This window comes from Copadichromis virginalis, linkage group LG18 (assembly GCF_057382275.1).
Source record: "Copadichromis virginalis isolate Kocher_CV1m ecotype Utaka linkage group LG18, C_Virginalis_male_GT1.1, whole genome shotgun sequence".
Lineage (NCBI taxonomy): Eukaryota > Metazoa > Chordata > Actinopteri > Cichliformes > Cichlidae > Copadichromis > Copadichromis virginalis.
Window position 1 is genome coordinate 1,040,576 of NC_140635.1, and position 18,693 is coordinate 1,059,268.

An 18,693-nucleotide genomic window follows, 5' to 3' on the forward strand; every position below is an offset into this window, starting at 1 on the left:
CTCCAATCTACCATTTCTCTCAAAAATCCTTGAAAAAATCCTTGCTTCACAAGTCCATCTTCACCTAACTGATAATAACCTTTATGAACAGTTCCAGTCTGGCTTTCGTCCTCTACATAGCACTGAAACTGCTCTTATAAAAATAACAAATGACCTTCTTATAGCAGCTGATTCTGGTCTCCTCTCCATCCTTATCCTTCTTGATCTGAGTGCAGCTTTTGACACCATCTCTCATCCCATTCTCCTTAGCAGATTAGCTTCTATTTGTCTCTCACACTCCACTAGCCTGGTTTAAATCATACCTATCTGACCGCACTCAGTTCATTCAATTAAAATCCTTCACTTCTCAGCTTTCTCCTTTATCCACTGGGGTGCCCCAGGGATCTGTCCTCGGGCCCCTTCTTTTCATCATCTACCTTCTTCCACTTGGACATATTTTTCGTAAATATAATATTCAGTTCCACTGCTACGCCGATGACACCCAGCTCTATCTCTCTACCAAACCTGACTCTACTCTTCCTCCACCCTCCCTCATCCTCTGTCTAGCTCAACTTAATTCTTGGTTCTCCTCCAACTTTCTTAAACTCAACAGCAATAAATCAGAACTTCTCCTGGTCGGCACTAAACGACTGCTATCCAGAATTAACAATTTCTCTCTCACCATCAATAACTCGCTGGTCCCTATCTCTCCCTCTGTGAAAAGCTTGGGTGTCATTCTCGATAGCACATTATCCTTTAACTCACATATCAATAATATTACACGTGCAGCATATTTCCAACTCCGTAACATTAATCGCCTCCGCCCCTTCCTCACACCTCACGCCACTGCCATTCTCATCCATAATCTTGTTATCTCTAGAATTGACTACTGCAACTCATTATTATTTGGCCTCACACAAAAATCTATCAACAAGCTCCAACGTGTCCAGAACTCTGCTGCCCGTATTATTACTAGGACTTCTTCTACCCACCACATCTCCCCAATCCTGAAGCAACTTCACTGGCTCCCGGTCAAATTTCGCATCCATTTTAAAATAATTCTGTATACATTCAAGGCTATTCACTCTCTCTCTCCACCGTACCTCTCTGACTTATTACAGATGAAGCTCCCATCCCGCTGCCTCAGATCTTCATCTTCTCTTTCTCTCTCTGTTCCCTCTGCTCGTCTGATCACAATGGGAGGGAGGGCCTTTAGCTGCTCTGCCCCTCGACTTTGGAATTCCCTACCCCTGGACCTCAGAAATATTAGTTCATTCTCTCTTTTTAAGTCCACCCTCAAAACTCATCTGTTTAAAATTGCCTATTCTTAAATTTCTGTATGTTTTAACTTTTATCTTCTATTTTTACCATTGTGTATATTTCCAGTTTTTATCTGTTGTACAGTGTCCTTGGGTGCTTTGAAAGGCGCTATTTAAATAAAATGTATTATTATTATTATTATTATATCTGACTACTCTTCAAAGAGGAGGGAAGTGGTATTCAAAGCACAGCTTCATATCAGATGGATTCTGCTAATTCCTGTTTTATCAGAGTCACTGTGGTTACAGCTGCTAATGAAACACTGTGGGAGGATTCACATGAGCAGCAAATCCACATCAACCACAAACCAACTGCAGGAACGTTCAGACACGAAGACATAAAAAAATACAAAATTATAAGTAAACAAACTTTTATTACAGCAATATAAAGGAAAAACTAAATTCACTGCATGATTTTATCTCAGGACACTAAGGCAGACACAGAGGAAACTGTTTGTCTTTTCCTGGACTACAATCCAGGATCGAACCATGTTCTCAACAATTGAATGTTGTCCTTCAGCAGTTATACAAACCCAATTCCAAAAAAGTTGGGACTTTGTGTAAAATGGAAATAAAAACAGAATGCACATCTCAGAAACACGTTTTATTCAAAATAGGACAGAAAAAACAAAATGTGGAAAAAACTACAATTATAAGAAAACTATGAACTTGTTTTGACTTTAATGCAGCGACATGTTTCACGATGGAACAACAAAGGCTGGAGAATTAAGTGGTGCTAAAGAAAACAGGTGGAGGAGCATTTTGAAAACAGGAAGGTTCATTTGTAGGGCTACAATGATTCGTCGACATAATCGATCACACGACATAGAAATTTCTTGTCACATCTTAAAACCACAAATGTTTTTTTTGTTTTTATTTAAACTAAAACACACTACAGGAAGCTGTGGGGGCAGTATCACCTATGTTGTCTGCCAAGACTGCACTCAACACTGACGAAGAATGCAGTGGAACAGCAAAACAGCATCATCTGTAAACTTTGGAAACTTGTTATTTTGGACTGGAAAACAAAATCTTTTTTTATTTACTTTAAAGCTGAATTTTTGGTTCAAATACTACTAGAATTTAATTCATATTACTTAATATTTGTATTTATTTCATTTTTATTTGGACAGTCTTATTGAGTAAAATAGGACTAAATATTTAAGTATTGATGTTAAAAATACATTATTTTCAAATTCATGTCTCCTGGGTCATTGTTTTAATTGTCTGTGGGACGAGACGAGAGGGTGATACTCACAGGTGGGCAGACCTGAGCAGGTGAGGTACTAAAGCCTAGAACAGGAAGTCTTCCCACAGGAAGCGGAGACAAGATTTATTGAAATAATCGTTGACTAATCAAAGACAAATTGAAATCTCTGGAGCATCAGAAAATCAAAAACACAACAAAGAGCCGGGGGACTGCTGAGCCTCTAGAATCCTCTATCAAACCTTTTTTGAGACCTGGTGCTGCCATCAATTTCAAAAAAAAGATTTATCATATTTTCCCTGACGAATGAAAAAGGTTCAACATGATAGGTATCATCAGATTTAGTTCACACATTGCGACATGTAATACAGTCAAACGATCATTGTCTGAATAGGTTTTCAAGCCAAAAGCAAAAACATTTGAACCAGCATGAATTTGTACATTTGTGTCAAACTTGGCTCCAAATATTTGACCTTTTCTAAAAACATGTTAAGACTACAGCTTCTCACCTGTGTGAGCTCTCAGCAGGAGGAAACAGCTGATGTTCAACATTTACGTGGCCAGTCAAATGAGGATTTCAACTTTCCCCACGCTTTGCAGGAATGCAGCTATTTACCTGAATGAATTTCTGTGTGTTTTTTAAGTGATGTTGAATTTGAAAACTTTTTACTGGAGGTGTTACCAACATGTGACCTCTCAACTGTGTGAGTTCTTATGTGGAAAGACAAACTTTTATTGTGATAAAAACCTTTCCCGCATGTTTTGCAAGAGTACGGCTTCTCACCTGAGTGGAGCCACACATGTTGTTTAAGTGACGATGACCTGGGAAACCTTTTACCGCATGTTTGACAAGAGTACGGCTTCTCACCTGTGTGAAGTCGTGTGTGTTGTTTAAGTGACGATGACGTAGAAAACTGTTTACTACATGTTTGACAAGGATACGGCTTCTCACCTGTGTGGAGCCTTGCGTGTTCTTTAAGTGACGATGACGTAGAAAACTGTTTACTACATGTTTGACAAGGATACGGTTTCTCGCCTGTGTGAGATCTCATGTGGATATTTAAATGATCTGTTGAAAGAAAACTCTTCCCACATGTTTCACAAGAATACGGCTTCTCACCTGAGTGAATTCTCATGTGGACGGTCAAATGACAAGTTCGACGAAACTTTTTCCCACATGTTTTACAGGAATATGGCTTCTCACCTGTGTGGATCTGTGTATGCCTTCTAAGTTCTGATGGCCTAGAAAACATTTTACCACAAGTCTTACAGAGATTTTTGCACGAACGAGAGCTTTCTGCATTTTTACTGTTTGGATTTCTCGATGATCCTGGATCTGCACTCCTGCTTCTTCCCTGATCTTGGCTCTCAGCAAGAGGGGCGTTATTAGTGATGAGACGATCATTATCTGGTTCACTGTGCTCTCCTTCCTCAGCAGCAGTCACCATGAAGGTATCCGTCTCCTCCTTCAGTCCCAGCTGCTCTCCCTCCTGACTGCTGCACAGTTCCTCCTGCTCCTCTTTAATCTGTGGAGGTTCTGGTTCCTCCTGGTCACAGAGCTGCAGCTCAAGGAGAACCTCCTCCTCCTTACAGACAGGCTGCTGTGGGACGTCTGGAGGGGAAAAAAAAGACAACTAATGAGATTATGAGAGACAGAGACAGAGAGAGACAGACAGAGAGAGACAGACAGAGAGAGACAGACAGAGAGAGACAGAGACAGAGAGAGACAGACAGAGAGAGACAGACAGAGAGAGACAGACAGAGAGAGACAGACAGAGAGAGACAGAGACAGAGAGAGACAGAGAGAGACAGAGACAGAGAGAGACAGAGAGAGACAGAGACAGAGAGAGACAGAGAGACAGAGAGTACATACAATACAAATATCACATTGGGGATGGTCAGGCTAGGTAGTGAGGAAAAAAAAAACAAAAAACAAAAAAACAACAGTGAAATGTGTAACACAAAAGGATAATACAGGAATATCAGCACACCATAACACAATAAAACACAGACAAGCAACATGGGAGAGTATTCCAGTGTGTACAGCTGATCTGGGACAATCTTCGCCTGCGCCTCCAGCTGATCCGTCCACATTGGATGGGAGGCGTTGGATTCAGGGGAAGGAGGGTGATAGTGAGGGCGCATCAGTATCAGTGTACATGTTTCGTGCGTGTGCATGTGTATCCCGTGTTCAGCTGAGAGAAAGTGTCACCACGCCCGGTTAAGCAAAGGTCAACAGTCTCCAGTGGACGCAGGTGGCCTTGAAGGAGGGACAAAGAGTTCTGACAACAATCCTGTAATCATGGGAACAATTTGTTGTTCCAGTCAGCTTCGACCTTGGCGCCAGTGGGATAGCTGCATGAGTGAAGATGGTGAATGTTTGGGTTTAGTGCAAACAACTGCATCCAATTTTTACAGTTGGTCTAATGTCCGTCACTGGTCACCAATTATCTCAATTCCCGTTGTTCTTCTCCAAGATCTTATCAAAACACAGTCTGAGTACTCACAGCCCTGCCCATCGTCTATCATGTCAGCCAGCCTTATGGGATTTTGAACAGCAGTAGCGATAAAAAATGCGGCCTTTAAGGCTGCAGACCCTGAATTGGGATACAGCCATTGTGTCTGTTTTATACTGATGCACGAAAGCCCTGACACTGAGAGGGTGGATCTACCTGTATGTGACCAGGCTGCATCCTCAGTGCTCAAACATCTGAAGATGAAAACCTGTTTTATGTTTCCTACATCTAATCAAGCGCACGACACAAACACTCAGCAAGTACTGGTCTCTGTTTATGGATGGGATAAAGAAAGGCAACGGAGTTGATGCCTTGTAACTAAGCAACAACCTATATGATGCACTTAAGTGCAACGCTAAGTCACACTGAGTCTGAACAAACCAAGCTACTGAGAACACAGGACACAATCAGCAGAATGTCTGTGATGAAAATGACCATGAGCTGCCTGAAATGACACTGATGCGTTCATATTATTGGAGACCCACAGGAGGACTTCTATCGCTGTATCTGCATCTGCATCTTAATGCATTCATACATGAGGGTATTTTACATTACACTTTCTTTTAAAGCGATACTTTCACAGTTCTAACTTTATGCTGTTACTTGCATAAAGAAAACTCAAATCCAGGCTGATTTCAGCGCCTGCTGTTTGAATGGAGCACGGTGCAGTCCTGTCAGTGAAGTTGCCCCCCACCTGCTTCAAATCCAACAAAAGTGGTGTCAAACGTTTGTGCTGCTAAAATTGTCGTTTGTGCTGCCTCTGTTTTAAAGATATTAATGAAAATGCAAACGTCAAAAGGTCAGCCAGCCCCCCACATCACCCAAATCAAACAAAAGTTGATGTCACAGGTTGGTGCTACGTTTGTGCTGCAAATTTTTTGTTTGTGCCGCTTTCATTTTAAAGATATTAATAAAATTCCATCCATCCATCCATTCGCTTCCACTTATCCTTTTAAGGGTCGCAGGGGGCGCTGGAATCTATCCCAGCTGTCATAGGGCGAGAGGCGGGGTACATCCTGGACAGGTGGCCAGTCTGTCGCAGGGCCAACACACAGGGACAGACAACCAGTCGCACTCACATTCACACCTATGGGCAATTTGGATTAACCAATTAACCTATCACCACAAGCTGCATGTCTTTGGAGAGAACCCGGAGAGAACCCACGCAAACACAGGGAGAACATGCAAACTCCACACAGAAAGACCCTGGCCTGATCGTGGAATTGAACTCAGGACCTTCTTGCTGTGCAACAGTGCTAACCACCGTGCTGCCGTAATAATAACATCAAATAACATTTATGAAGAAATTTAAAGGGGCATGCCTGTAGGTGCGTATCAGTTTATAATTAGATATGGTGTTTTGAGCCAATAAGCTGGTTGTGGATCACTGACTACCATGTTTCTTAACATTACCTTACTCCATCTAGTGTGCTACCAGCAGGGTATATGCTAAAATGCTAATGGTTGTTAAAACATTAACCTAGAGCTGGGCGATATGAGATTTTTTCACATCACGATATGTTTTTTTCATTTTATATATATATATCACGATATAAGCCAAATAACTATATTTGTAAGATTTAAATGTGCCGTTGCTCACAAGTAAAATGTGAAATAATCAGCAGCTTGTTTTGATTTAAATATTTATTTCCCATAATAAGTTCAACAGGGTAGATGTACTTAAGGAACACGAGACTTTTTCAGATAAATAAAGGCAAATATTGCAAACTACACAAAAGGCAGCCGCTAAAGCGTTTAAGTTTCAAAATAGAACAAACGAAACAGACTAAACGGTCAATTCCACTTAGAAACAAAATATTAATTCTAAAAATAAATCTTAGTTTGTTTTACAGAAGAACAGACAAAACTGACCAACTTTTGTCAATATCAAATAAACTGAGAACTAAAAGGAAATTCTCAATCTCTCCTTGTTGTATAGCTTAGCTTTTCAAACAGTTTTAACAGTTACTTTAGTCTGACAAAAGCCAAATGATGAATTAGCGCTTCCAGTCAGAGACTGAGGCTACGTCCACACGTACACGGGTATTTTTGAAAACGGAGATTTTCCGTTTTAAAAAATAATCCCGTCCACACATAAAGGCAGAAATGAAGGAAAACGCTGCTATGAACATGCCAAAGCAGCAGGTGGCGCTAGATTCCTAACCGTGCAGAAATGTTGGCCAATCAGAAGTCTAGAAGCCTCGGTGGGAAAAAGTAAACAAAGCTGGGGCATAGAAGCAGAACCGAGTCGTATGTGTGGAGGGACAGTAACTGTGTGTATATGTAAGCATTTAAACACTGCAGAGAGTAGAATTAACAGTATTGTAGAAATTCATTTCACCGAAACAATAACGTGGCGCACAGTGTGACGCATGCACCAGTTTATTGTATTTCCAGACTTGCTTTCGGCACAATTTACAGTGCACGCTACTCTGTTTTTTGTCAGACTTGAAATAGCCGAAATACCTTCACACTACGGAACTTCTATGGCTCTTCCGTTCGACAATCTCTCCGGCGTTGGAACCATCATCTGTTTTCTCTTCGGTCACGCTCGGTTGATTTTTCTAGTCGGCGCACTCATTTCCTCCATTACCCGCTGGCTGCTTCCCAAACAAACACACGTGCGGCTTGGCACTTGTGCTGTACGTAACAAGTCACGCGACGTGACGCTGCGGCTGTGATTGGTTCGGCTCTGCGCTGCTTAATTTGGATTGGCTAATTTTTTTATTTTTTATTTTTTAAGAGGACAAGAGCGGCGAGGTCTATCGCGATAGCTTAATTTCTCTATCGAGTAAAAGTTATATCGCGATACATATCGTTATCGTTCTATCGCCCAGCTCTACTCTGGAGCACAGTTTTCACAGTCCAAAAAGGTTTTTGCTTACTGAATTCCCATCCACTCTGCTACTTCAAGGAGAGAAATTCACACTGAAAGCAGTCATTACATTTCAGGAGGGCCCAACACCAGAAACACTCGGGCATTATATGACATTCTGTAACAGGACCCCGTACATCTGGGAGATGTATGATGACCTAAGGAAGGATGTAACCATAGCATCTGAAAACACCAGCGCATGTCCGCACGCTGTGCTCTACACAAAGGAGTGATGGCAAGATTTCATGAAAGAAAGTCCTTTTCTAGTTTGTGAGTTAGATGATGGAAATAGCTGTTATTTTTCAGTTATTGTATTAGACTTGTGAGGCTCAGACAGTTCCATGTATTTACCTTTTCTAACAGGAAACATACAAACTGTTATAAAATCAGTTTTACCCCGGTTCGTATATTCGTCAGGACTCCAGAAAGAACACCGGGACTCAGTAGTCAATTAACAACACTTTTATTAATACACACTTATTGATTACACCTTCTAGAAGGGAGATGTACAGGACCCCGGACTTTCTCTGCAGATCTCAACTCCTTTGTCTGTTACATGCAGTTTTGTATCAGTGACCCCCCTTCTAAACCCTCTACAAGGTGCCATAAAACTAAGTACTATGTTTACATACTTTCACTTGTGTGTGTGCGAACCTGTGAATGCCTACATGTGCGCGTTCCCGCGTGCCTATATGAGTGCTCGTGTGTGATTGTGTACGCATACCTGTGTGTATGTGTGAGTGCACATGAGTGAGTGTGCGTGTGGATGTGTGTGCGTGACAGTTAAAACACTGTGGGGGTAGGTGACTCCCTAGAGGTCATAAAAACCCATCTCCCTTCCAGATCACAGTTATCCAGTTACAAATGTTGAGACCCCCACCCAAACATCCTCTGGGGAATTTCCACTCAGTGGGGGAGGGGTCTCCTACAATCTACTCCTAAGTTCACAAGACAATGAGCCCTTTATTATATTAAGGGCAGTGTCAGTGTCTCTACAATAGTTCTACATTCTATGATAACACATTTCTAAACTCTAAATCAGCTAAACATTCTACAAAACCACGTTGTTCTCGTAGTTTTGTATTTTGTTACCAGCAAATAAAGTTGTTTCTCCAACAGAATGCATTAATTATTTTAAATGCTATATTTAACCTAGTTTTTAAATAGGTTATAGCAGTTTGATTACTAGGTTTAAGAGTGTGATCATGAGAAAAAAATATCCAATGCTGGTTAATATCTCTCAATGTTTTTTACAGCAAAGGAAGTGGCTGGTTGAACTTTAGAAACTTATAATAATATCTTTAAAACGACAGCGGCACAAACAAACATTTTTGCAGCACAAAAGTTTGACATCAAATTTGTTTGATTCCATTAATGTGGGGGAGCTGGTTGACCTCTGATGACCTCTAGAATTTTTCTTGAATATCTTTAAAATGTTTGCAGCACAAACGTTAGATACCACTTTTGCTGGATTTGAAGAAGGTGGGGGGCAACTTCACTCGTGCAGTCCTGTCCTCTGTTTGCTCTTTGTTAGCTCACATCAAAAAGTCCTCACAATCAGAAACGTCCCGCAGAGCTGTGATCAGGATCCTCCCTCAGAGGGACACTCACCTGTCCTGTGCAGCTTGATTTGGGGTTTCCAGGTGATATCCAGCAGTCTGCGCTGACGGTCGATCTCTTCCTCGTACTGGACGATCGTTTTTTCAAACTCCAAGAATATTTGTTCAGCAGCAGCAGTTAGTCGCTCGTTGATGAACTCTCTCAGATACTGAACTGAAGGCATCGTTGCTGCCGCGGCTCACACACTCAGCTCACACACTCAGCTCACACAACAACAACAGTCTCTGGAAAGCTAACGCAATTTGCGCCTTTCCTTTGTTTACTTCCGCCTGGTGTCACGTGATTAACGCACCTCCCCCTCTCTCTCTCTTATTAATGAATGTAAAGTATTACAGAGAGCTCGGGGAGTCTGTGCAAAGCCGCTAACACCACAGTGATGTGCTGACTCTTTCGGTCCCACACTCCCGGCTCTGTTCACACACGCGCCTTTCCTTTCTTTACTTCCGCTTGGTGTCACACGGTTGTTGCTCCGGCAGAGGGCATTTACCTTTAACTGTTCCGCTGTCGAAGATTTCTCTGTTTCAAATCAGTTTCTAGCTGAAATCAATTTTTTTCTACATCCACGGAAAACAAGAAAATCGCAGATATTTTCATTTGAATTTTAAGCTTTCTGGTTTGAAATGATCTGAATACGTTTCTTATATTGAACTTTAACATGATCCCTATAAAAAGAGTTACTGTTTGATCTGGTGAGCTCAGAACAAACAAACAAAAATGTGCTTTCTGATCAAAATATATAAAGTTTGATTAAAAACTTACAAAGTAATGCCAGAATAAGTTATTAATTATTATTATTGTTTGACTGGCCACAAATAAATTTTTATTATATTCAGTTGTTAAACATTTGGCATATTGTTTATTAAATTAGAACCTCTGGTGCTGGTTCTAATTTCAGCTAGGCCTTCAAGCTAGCTGTAGTTAAACCTTTACTCAAAAAGCATCTCTAGACCCAGCAGTCTTAGCTAATTATAGGCCAATCTCCAACCTTCCTTTCATATCAAACATCCTTGAAAGAGTAGTTGTCAAACAGCTAACAGATCATCTGCAGAGGCTTATTTGAAGAGTTTCAGTCAGGTTTCAGAGCTCATCACAGCACAGAAACAGCTTTAGTGAAGGTTACAAATGATCTTCTTATGGCCTCTGACAGTGGACTCATCTCTGTGCTTGTCCTGCTAGACCTCAGTGCAGCGTTCGATACTGTCGACCATAATATCCTATTAGAGCGATTAGAACATGCTGTAGGTATTACAGGTGCTGCACTGCAGTGGTTTGTATCATATCTATCTAATAGACTCCAGTTTGTGCATGTAAATGGAGAGTCCTCTTCACACACTGAGGTTAATTATGGAGTTCCACAGGGTTCAGTGCTAGGACCAATTCTGTTTACATTATACATGCTTCCCTTAGGCAGCATCATTAGAAGACATAGCATACATTTACACTGCTATGCAGATGACACCCAGCTCTATCTGTCCATGAAGCCAGATAACACACACCAATTAGTTAAACTGCAGGAATGTCTTAAAGACATAAAGACCTGGATGGCCGCTAACTTTCTGCTTCTTAATTCAGATCAAACTGAGGTTATTGTACTCGGCCCTGAAAAGCTTAGAAATATGGTATCTAAGCAGATTCTTACTCTGGATGGCATTACCTTGGCCTCCAGTAACACTGTGAGGAACCTTGGAGTCATTTTTGACCAGGACATGTCCTTCAACGCACATATTAAACAAATATGTAAGACTGCGTTCTTCCATTTGCGCAACATCTCTAAAATTAGAAATATCCTGTCTCAGAGTGACGCTGAAAAACTAGTTCATGCATTTATTACTTCCAGGCTGGACTACTGTAATTCATTATTATCAGGAAGTCCAAAAAACTCCCTGAAAGCCTTCAGCTAATCCAAAATGCTGCAGCAAGAGTCCTGACAGGGACTAGAAAGAGAGAGCATATTTCTCCTGTTTTGGCTTCCTGTTAAGTCCAGAATTCAAAGTCCTGCTCCTTACATACAAGGTCTTAAATAATCAGGCCCCATCTTATCTTAATGACCTTGTAGTACCATATCACCCTATTAGAGCACTTCGCTCTCGCTCTGCAGGCCTACTTGTTGTTCCTAGAGTATTTAAAAGTAGAATGGGAGGCAGAGCCTTCAGTTTTCAGGCCCCTCTTCTGTGGAACCAGCTTCCAGTTTGGATTCGGGAGACAGACACTATCTCTACTTTCAAGATTAGGCTTCAAACTTTCCTTTTTGCTAAAGCATATAGTTAGGGCTGGACCAGGTGACCCTGGATCCTCCCTTAGTTATGCTGCAATATACATAGGCTGCCGGGGGATTCCCATGATGCATTGAGTTTTTCCTTTCCAGTCACCTTTCTCACTCACTATGTATTAACAGACCTCTCTGCATTGAATCATATCTGTTATTAACCTCTGTCTCTCTTCCACAGCATGTCTTTATCCTGTCTTCCTTCTCTCACCCCAACCGGTCGCAGCAGATGGCCCCGCCCCTCCCTGAGCCTGGTTCTGCTGGAGGTTTCTTCCTGTTAAAAGGGAGTTTTTCCTTCCCACTGTTGCCAAAGTGCTGCTCATAGGGGGTCATATGATTGTTGGGTTTTTTTCTCTGTATCTATGAAGCGCCTTGAGGCGACTTATGTTGTGATTTGGCGCTATATAAATAAAATTGAATTGAATTGAATTGAATTGGTCACCAGCAGCTCCCTCACAGGGAAATCTTCAAAACTCCTCCGTAGGCCCACCCAGAAGATGGATAAACTCAGCATTTCATGAACACTGTGATGGAGATGTTTGTGTAATGTTATAAATACTCGGATACTCCTCAGAGGCTCCGGACATAAAGATATTATATTCAGTCCTGTAGAAAGTTATATATTTACAAATATATTATCATCTCTGGTTACTGTGGTATGAATGACTCTGAATTACTTTATGGTAAACAACACGCTACTGGCAAAAAACAGTGAAAGAATTCCAGATCACAAGTTTGTAGTTAAACATACAAGTGATGACCTTTGACCTTCCTCAGGTTTTATTTAATTGTGTCTGAGAAAATCTCATGTACTCTTCATGCAGCTGAGTACATTCAGTGCACATTCTTATCTCTCGCCTCAGTCTTGAATCCTCCTCACCTGATTCATCACTGACCCCAACCAGCAAAGGCATAAGAGCTTGATCCACATAGCTGGAAAGAAAGCGAATTTGTTCCTGGTGGGTGTTGGACTCTGCGCTCTGCAGATATGAGGAAACAGTGACAGGAAACAGAGCTCAGCAAGAGGAGGAGCTACAGCAGTGAACATGAAAGGCTTCATTTAGGAGCTGAAGAGCTGCTGTGTTCTCTCTATTGTTCATTCAGTCCAAGAGAAAATCATGTTGCTGCTTTTCATTTGGATGATGATAGTCTCCTTTCAGACTGGTGAGTCATCAAAAGATGGAGTGAGATGTAAAAGGAGATGATGGACATGAAAATATCTGGATGTTGTTTGAATTGATTCACTTTTTATAAACTAAGTTTAAAGATGCAGAAACATGATGGTGAAATATGTCTTTGTTGTTTTCAGGATCCTCTGAGGATTTACTGACACCATCTAAAGATGTAGTGATGAGTTTGGAAGGAGGCACTGTGACTCTCTCCTGCAACTATTCAGGTTATGTTCAGAACCTTTTCTGGTACCATCAGAAGTCTGGTTCACATCCACAGCTTGTTATGGCAGAACATTCAGAGCAAACAGAAAAGCTGAAGTTTATACATGACAAAGAAAAACAGGAGTTTCATCTGGAGATCTCCTCTGCTGCAGTGTCTGACTCTGCTGTGTACTACTGTGCTCTGCAGCCCACAGTGACAGGAAACAGCAAAACTCTGTACAAAAACCTTTGGAGCAAAGACAACAGAATACTCCACAACATCCACTAGAGGGAGCCACACACTGTTAAACCTCTGATTCTTGTGTCATTGGACTGATGACAAAGACAACAGAGAAATGAAGCAGTAAAGATCAGAGACAGAGACAGAGCTGCTGTGGAAGCACAAAACTGTTTGATTGGCTGAGCTATTAAAATGGCCCCGCCCACTGAAGTTGAGCTCATCCAATGACATTATTTGTTGGTCATTGTGCTGCAGTGGAAGAACATTGTTCATGTGCTGTCTGTCTGGCTTTAATAACTCCAAAGACATGTTGCTGCACCTCTTTTTGCTTCTATCTCACATTATAGGTGAGTTTAAGAACAGGGATTAAAGTTTAGTTGAAGCTGCTGCATTAAGCAGATATACAGACTGCATTTCACTACTTTTCTTCTTTCTTTTTCCAGGACTAACAGCTGGAGACTCAATCACTCCTCAACAACCTGAAGTCACTAAAACAGAAGGAGAATCTGTCACACTCACATGTGACTATCAGACGAGTGATGATACTCCTTGGCTTTATTGGTACAGACATGATTCTGACCTTCAGGCTCCTCAGTTTATACTCTGGAAAGGAGCAAAACGCAGCACAAGTGATTATATTCCCAATAATCGATATGGATCCCAAACATCACCAACAACAACTAATCTGACCATAGCAGCCCTAACCCTGGCAGACACAGCTCTCTACTACTGTGCTCTAGAAACACAGTGATACAAAGTGTAGAAGAGGCTGTACAAAAACCTGAACACAGATATCTGACTACTCTTCAAAGAGGAGGGAAGTGGTATTCAAAGCACAGCTTCATATCAGATGGATTCTGCTAATTCCTGTTTTATCAGAGTCACTGTGGTTACAGCTGCTAATGAAACACTGTGGGAGGATTCACATGAGCAGCAAATCCACATCAACCACAAACCAACTGCAGGAACGTTCAGACACAATAAAAACTGTCAAACATCAAAAGCTGCTCATTTACACTATTTTATATTTAGTGGATGAGGACATGCAGAAATGCAGCAGAAGCAAAATAAACAGAGTAACAGAGGTTTATCTCTTTAAGGTAAAATCTCTCACATGAAGCTAAAAGTCCAACCAGGAAGACCATCTCATGCTTGTTCCATTTATTCTCTCTGAACTCATCACACCAGATGATGATGCTCTCCTTCAGATTTGGTGAAAACATCAATGTCCTGCTCTCATTTCTCAAAGTCTCCCCCTCTCTGCTGTTCTTAGTTTTCATTTCAGTGTCAGATGGATGCAGCCCTCCTCCCCCCCACACATTTCATCAGGACCAGAGTCTGTGGGTCCTTCCACTGAGTTCTTCAGCAGTCCTGCTCCACCACCAGGCTCCCTCTGATCGAAACACTGAGGACCGCTCACACATTTCTGCAGCAGCAGGGAGAGTTTCCAGTCAGCAGAGTTCATGAGTTCACATATTTTCTTTCACAGGAACTGCAGCAACATTTCAACATCACATCCTCTTTAGATTTTATAATTTTACAGAGATTATAAAAGACAAAAGTATGACTTTGGATGCAGGATTACACAATAGCAAACTTATATCTGATGAACCAGCAAAGACAGACTCGACATAGCTGCTGTAAACCAAGAAGAAAACACGTGGAGGAAACCTGACAGCATTACTGTATATGTGTGAAACCAACAAGGCAAAACAAGCACAGAGTAAACATCCAATTTATCAGGAAGTGGGGACAAGGAAAGCACTAGAAATGAAGAGGATTAGGTAGACGGGGAAGCATCAGAAACATGAGGAAATAGTAAAGAGAAGAAAAACAGGAGAAGCTGTGAATGTGACAACCTGTGAGATTTGAACTAAAGACATGCTGGAACAGTGGGGACGAGATTTTCTCACCTTATTGTTTTGTACAAGAATATTTAAGGCATTCACACAGCTCAGTTAGATGTGGTCAATATAATGTGACTGGTACATGGTCAATGAACCTGATGGAGGAAATCAGAGATGACCCGGAGCCTGCGAGCAGAACCAGGTCCTGCATTTTTAGCTCCTGAGCTTGATACAAGCAGCAGAAATTAACAGTTGGTCTTCTTTCTTTTAAATTCATAATCTTTTGACAAACAAACATTTGTGTTAGTTGAAATTTGGCGGCTCAAACTGGTGCTGCTTGAAAGCTAACTCTTGGTCTGGTTTATGTCCTGAGTCTAACACACTGATCATGAGGAAGTTTTGGATTTTTAATGAAGGGTTTTCCCCTGACGCTGCTTCTTCAGGAAATCATCTGATCTACACTTATTATCTGTCCTAATGCAACATTTACCTGCAGGCCAGGTTTGACGCAGCATTGCTGAGCGGCCTCATTCTTCTGCTGGGAGTCAAAAAGAAAACGATCTATTAGTTCAAACTTTGACCCTGGCAGTCCCATGAAGACAGTGAAGCAGGACACAAACAGCCTGAAACTGTGACCTCTTCCAGTATTTCAGTGTTCCTTCCAACTAATGTTAGCTACACTGTCAAAAGCACAAAGCTTCCATCCAACAACCAAACACAAGCCCAGGTTTGGTGCAAAAGTGCAAATAGCCAGAACCCGTTCCAGGGATGCAACTCTCCTGTCCACCAGCAAAAATCCCAACATAAAGGCATCAAGCTGGGGGAAACAGATGTATCCACCCTGGTTATCGCCAGGGCCTCCAACTTTGGCTGCCACCTAACCCACACTCTCTGTGGAGCCCCTCCCCTGGGCCTGGTCCAGCTTAGAGCCTCAGAAACCCCATCCCACGTACCCAGACATGGTCCACTGGTCAATGCAGCATGGATGTCTTCTGATTCATTCTTAGTCTTACCCCTCTCTCAGGACCAGTGTGCATATAGGGACCCTGCCAGGGGCAAATTACCATTGAAAACAGAGCTCCTGGTATCATTTGGCACCATATCCCTCCACCATGATAAGGTGGAGATTCGTGGAGGAACATTACATCAAGTAGTTCCTGAATTATCTCTAAACATGTCCATGAGTTAATCGGTGAAGAAGCAAACGTATCACCTGTGTAAAGGAAAGCGAGCCTCATTCCTGTGTTTGTTCTGGTATATTGTGAAACCAGTTCGGTGAGTTTCTTTTCAGGAAATTGGAAACCTCCCAAACAGCCAAAGCAAAACCAGTTTGGTCCAAAGAACTGAGCCTTCACGTTATCATGAAGAAGAACAATTCTAACTAGATTCCAGCTCAGTATAAAAGAGCATCCAGTCAGTCAGTCAGTCAGCAGGTGTTTCCAGTGCAGGTACAGTTGAGTCCTTCTTTTCTGAGCAGTCTGAGCTCTTTAATCAGAGGACAACCAGGACTCAGCATCTCTGCTGTAAGTCTCTGATTCTTCATTTCTCATTTGTCTTAGCAGCAGCAGCAGATGTTGTTTCTGTTTTACTTTGAAGAAGGTTTTTCTTTCATCTGTCACATCAGAGATGGAGGATGTTGCAAAGAAAGAAGACATGAGAGGAACATGATTATTTTGTGTTCTTATTGTGAAACATCTTGGGACAGAAATGACATTATTCAGATTTTATGTCAGTGAAAGTGTTAAGTTTGCAGTACTGTGGTAAAGCTGAGAGGGGTAAACTTGGACTGGTGAAGAGTAGCTGAGCTGTTTGCATACATTTAATCAGACATTGTTTAACTGTAAGGTGCTGTTTGAGTTAATTCACCAAATTCTAGGTTTTTCGGGTTTTTGTAGTGGCTGGAAGCTGGAAATATGTAACATCTGAATTCGGTCGGCTAAATCCACAAAGAGCAGCTTCAGCTGATCACAACCTGGATACAAAGAAAACCTGAGTGGAGCTTCCAGTACAGGGTCTCATTTCCAAGTCGCCCACGCTGCCCCACTGCACCTGGGCTTAGAGTTTCCCCACCTGCCAAATCTCACTTTGATGCCTGATTAGGATCCCGTGTGTCTACATTCAATAGTCTTCAGGTTTATTAGGCTCAAGTCTTATTATCTATTAATCAGTATCAGCAATACATTTTCTCATTAATATTTTTAAAAATCAGTCCTGAATAATCCACAAGAAGCAGAGATGATGTGATGCACAGTGAAAATCCCAAGAGCTGATGTGATGTGACACATTCTGTCCCTCCAGCTCAACATGTCCTCTGATTTCTTTCTAGGTCAGAGATGGAGACGTGGACAGACAGTCAGGGTAAAAAAGTATGTTACTGTATGATTCATATGAGATATGTTGATTGTTTGATCTTAGCCTCTTGTAGTAACTTCCAAACCAATAATAATAATAATTACTGCAAATGACTGCATAAAAAAATCAGCTTGTGTTAAAATAATCTGAAGAGTTTCTGTTTGGTCTCTCAGATTTACCCAGTGACTCAACAATCACAGTCAAATCGCATCGCCCTGCTGATCAACATTGAAACGTTTAATACAAGTTTATACAAATGTAGAGCTGCGAAAGATGAGAAAGTCATGCAAAGTCTACTTCAAACTCTTGGATATGAGGTAGTGAGATGTGGGGACATCACTGCAAAGGTAACTTTTAAAAGCAGAAAAGGTTTCTTCACTTGCACCCAGTTTTACAAACTGGTTAAATGATCCAGTGACGGATTTCTTCTCACAGATGATCGCTAAACCTCTGAAAGAATTTTCTGAACACCCAAAACTGGCCCTCACAGACAGTGTGTTTGTGACTTTGGTGTGTTATGGAGGCACGGGAACTGAGGAGTTTGAACTTGACCAAATCTTTCAGCACTTAAACTCAAAGAACTGTCCTGCACTGAAGGACAAACCAAAGATCGTCATTATTTACGCCTGCAGAGGAGGTGATTCTCATCTGTCCTCACACACCCAACAAACAGCATGAATGAATCTTCAATGAATTTACTGTTAATATTTGTTCATTTGAAAAGGTAAAAGATCGACACGTTTCAGTAAGTCTGTGTGTTTGTTTCAGTGGGGGAGGAATCGGTGGATTTACTTGATAGGACACAATTTGTGCCCACAGACGACATCGAATCTCTGTCAGTGAACTCTGTCAAAGGTCCTCGGACACACAATGAAAAGGATTTCATCATTTTTCATTCCAGCACCACTTGTAAGTGCACCACCCTCCAATAAGTAACATTTAGAACAATCAAACACCGCCTAACTACAGATATGATCTGGTTCTGTTTGCTTGCAGACACAGGTTCATACACTCATGAAACATACGGTTCTGCCTTCATCCAACACATCTGTGAGGCTGTCAAAAAGCACTGCCTTAGAGATGACATTGAGGAAATAT

The 18,693-nt window shown here is 41.5% G+C and overlaps 2 protein-coding genes across 2 annotated transcripts; one reads left to right on the forward strand and one right to left on the reverse strand.

Moving 5' to 3' along the window:
* Positions 1-1,889: 1,889 nt before the first annotated feature.
* On the reverse strand, positions 1,890-9,948 carry LOC146686834 (uncharacterized). The gene is made up of 2 exons (XM_085440256.1): positions 9,508-9,948; positions 1,890-4,117 (listed from the first exon to the last, which is right to left on the reverse strand). Exons 1-2 carry the CDS (start codon positions 9,677-9,679, stop codon positions 3,114-3,116), a joined length of 1,176 nt encoding a protein of 391 aa, XP_085296382.1. The 5' UTR covers positions 9,680-9,948; the 3' UTR covers positions 1,890-3,113.
* Positions 9,949-17,560: 7,612 nt separating this feature from the next.
* LOC146686835 (caspase a-like) lies at positions 17,561-18,273 on the forward strand. Its single transcript, XM_085439417.1, has 3 exons — positions 17,561-17,609; positions 17,769-17,942; positions 18,031-18,273. Exons 1-3 carry the CDS (start codon positions 17,577-17,579, stop codon positions 18,271-18,273), a joined length of 450 nt encoding a protein of 149 aa, XP_085295543.1. The 5' UTR covers positions 17,561-17,576.
* The last annotated feature ends 420 nt before the right edge of the window (positions 18,274-18,693 follow it).

What these genes read in the sequence shown, in the direction of transcription:
- LOC146686834 (XM_085440256.1), bottom strand. Translation starts at nt 9,679, where the DNA reads ATGCCTTCAGTTCAGTATCTGAGAGAGTTCATCAACGAGCGACTAACT. An exon ending in AATCAAGCTGCACAGGACAG is followed by an intron (nt 4,118 to 9,507) that starts GTGAGTGTCCCT and finishes TTTCCCCTCCAG; the next exon opens with ACGTCCCACAGCAGCCTGTC.
- LOC146686835 (XM_085439417.1), top strand. Translation starts at nt 17,577, where the DNA reads ATGGAGACGTGGACAGACAGTCAGGGTAAAAAA. An exon ending in CAGACAGTCAGGGTAAAAAA is followed by an intron (nt 17,610 to 17,768) that starts GTATGTTACTGT and finishes TTGGTCTCTCAG; the next exon opens with ATTTACCCAGTGACTCAACA. An exon ending in GTGGGGACATCACTGCAAAG is followed by an intron (nt 17,943 to 18,030) that starts GTAACTTTTAAA and finishes TTCTTCTCACAG; the next exon opens with ATGATCGCTAAACCTCTGAA.